General features: G+C 49.9%; 1 protein-coding gene across 1 annotated transcript; it reads right to left on the reverse strand.

Annotated features, from left to right (window-relative positions):
- LOC142072331 (uncharacterized) lies at window positions 1-1856 on the reverse strand. The gene is made up of 2 exons (XM_075129018.1): window positions 940-1856; window positions 1-551 (listed from the first exon to the last, which is right to left on the reverse strand). The coding sequence occupies exons 1-2, from the start codon at window positions 1517-1519 to the stop codon at window positions 10-12; spliced, it is 1122 nt and encodes a 373-aa protein (XP_074985119.1). The 5' UTR covers window positions 1520-1856; the 3' UTR covers window positions 1-9.
- Between the last annotated feature and the right edge of the window lie 223 nt (window positions 1857-2079).

Genomic DNA, 2079 nt, shown 5'->3' on the forward strand with positions numbered 1-2079 from the left:
TTTACAACTTTAAAATTTATTGAATGACAGCCTTCTTTTTTTTGGGCAATCCTCTGTGGGGGAGTGGCTGGTTGGCCGGAGGCCTCCCCACCGTGTTCTTGGGCGTCTGGGTGTGGAGGCTATGGAACTTGGGGAGGAGGGCGGTTGGTTACAGAGGGGCTGCAGTGGCAGTCTGTGCTCCAGCTGCCTTTGCTGCAGCTCAACCATACACTGGAGCATACTGGTTTGGTCCTGCAGCAGCCTCAGCATTGAATCCTGCCTCCTCTCATCACGCTGCCGCCACCTTTGAGCTTCAGCCCTGTCTTCAGCCCGCCACTTACTCTCTTCAGCCCGCCACTTACTCTCTTCAGCCCTCCACCTCTCCTCCCGGTCATTTTGTGCTTTCCTGCACTCTGACATTATTTGCCTCCACGCATTCGTCTGTGCTCTGTCAGTGTGGGAGGACAGCATGAGCTCGGAGAACATTTCATCGCGAGTGCGTTTTTTTTTCTTTCTAAGCTTCACTAGCCTCTGGGAAGGAGAAGATCCTGTGATCATTGAAACACATGCAGCTGGTGGAGAAAAAAAAAGGGACAGCGGTATTTAAAAAGACACATTTTATAAAACAGTGGCTACACTCTTTCAGGGTAAACCTTGAAAGTTAACATTACATACATAGCACATGTGCTTTCGTTACAAGGTCGCATTTTGCCTCCTCCCACCGCGTGAACGGATTTTGGTTGAATGCCAGCAAACATACACTGCAATGCTTTGTTCTACAGTGATTCCCCAGTACGTGTTGCTGGCCTGGAGTGGTAAAGTGTCCTACCATGAAGGACGAAATAAGGCTGCCCTCCCCAGAAACCTTTTGCAAAGGCAGAACCGCAAATGCCAGGGCAAAGTAATCCTTTCACATGCTTGCTTTTAAACCATGTATAGCATTTTAAAAGGTACACTCACCAGAGGTCCCTTCTCCGCCTGCTGAGTCCAGGAGGCAGCCTTGGGTGGGTTCGGGGGGTACTGGCTCCAGGTCTAGGGTGAGAAACAGTTCCTGGCTGTCGGGAAAACCGGTTTCTCCGCTTGCTTGCTGTGAGCTATCTACAACCTCCTCCTCATCATCTTCTTCGTCCCCAAAACCTACTTCTGTATTGCCTCCATCTCCATTGAAGGAGTCAAACAACACGGCTGGGGTAGTGGTGGCTGAACCCCCTAAAATGGCATGCAGCTCATCATAGAAGCGGCATGTTTGGGGCTCTGACCCAGAGCGGCCGTTCGCCTCTCTGGTTTTCTGGTAGGCTTGCCTCAGCTCCTTCAGTTTCACGCGGCACTGCTTCGGGTCCCTGTTATGGCCTCTGTCCTTCATGCCCTGGGAGATTTTCAGAAAGGTTTTGGCATTTCGAAAACTGGAACGGAGTTCTGATAGCACGGATTCCTCTCCCCAAACAGCGATCAGATCCCGTACCTCCCGTTCAGTCCATGCTGGAGCTCTTTTGCGATTCTGGGACTCCATCATGGTCACCTCTGCTGATGAGCTCTGCATGGTCACCTGCAGCTTGCCACGCTGGCCAAACAGGAAATGAGATTCAAAAGTTCGCGGTTCTTTTCCTGTCTACCTGGCCAGTGCATCTGAGTTGAGAGCGCTGTCCAGAGCGGTCAGAATGGAGCACTCTGGGATAGCTCCCGGAGGCCAATACCATCGAATTGTGTCCACAGTACCCCAAATTCGAGCCGGCAACGTCGATTTAAGCGCTAATCCACTTGTCAGGGGTGGAGTAAGGAAATCGATTTTAAGAGCCCTTTAAGTCGAAATAAAGGGCTTCATTGTGTGGACGGGTGCAGGTTTAAATCGATTTAACGCTGCTAAATTCGATCTAAAGTCCTAGTGTAGACCAGGGCTAAGGTGCCACAAGTACTCCTTTTCCTTTTAAGATAAAATCTCTGAGCTGCTGATGGCTTTAAATCCAAAAGCAAGCAGGAAGCGGCTGTGAATATGCAAATTACCTAACTGCTAAAGGAAGGAAAGAACTTTCCACAGTATGCATCCGATGAAGTGAGCTGTAGCTCACGAAAGCTTATGCTCAAATAAATTGGTTAGTCTCT

The sequence above is a fragment of the Caretta caretta genome, chromosome 6 (assembly GCF_965140235.1).
Source record: "Caretta caretta isolate rCarCar2 chromosome 6, rCarCar1.hap1, whole genome shotgun sequence".
In the NCBI taxonomy this organism is placed as follows: Eukaryota; Metazoa; Chordata; order Testudines; family Cheloniidae; genus Caretta; species Caretta caretta.

What these genes read in the sequence shown, in the direction of transcription:
- LOC142072331 (XM_075129018.1), bottom strand. Translation starts at nt 1,519, where the DNA reads ATGCAGAGCTCATCAGCAGAGGTGACCATGATGGAGTCCCAGAATCGC. An exon ending in AGGCGGAGAAGGGACCTCTG is followed by an intron (nt 552 to 939) that starts GTGAGTGTACCT and finishes TTTCTCCACCAG; the next exon opens with CTGCATGTGTTTCAATGATC.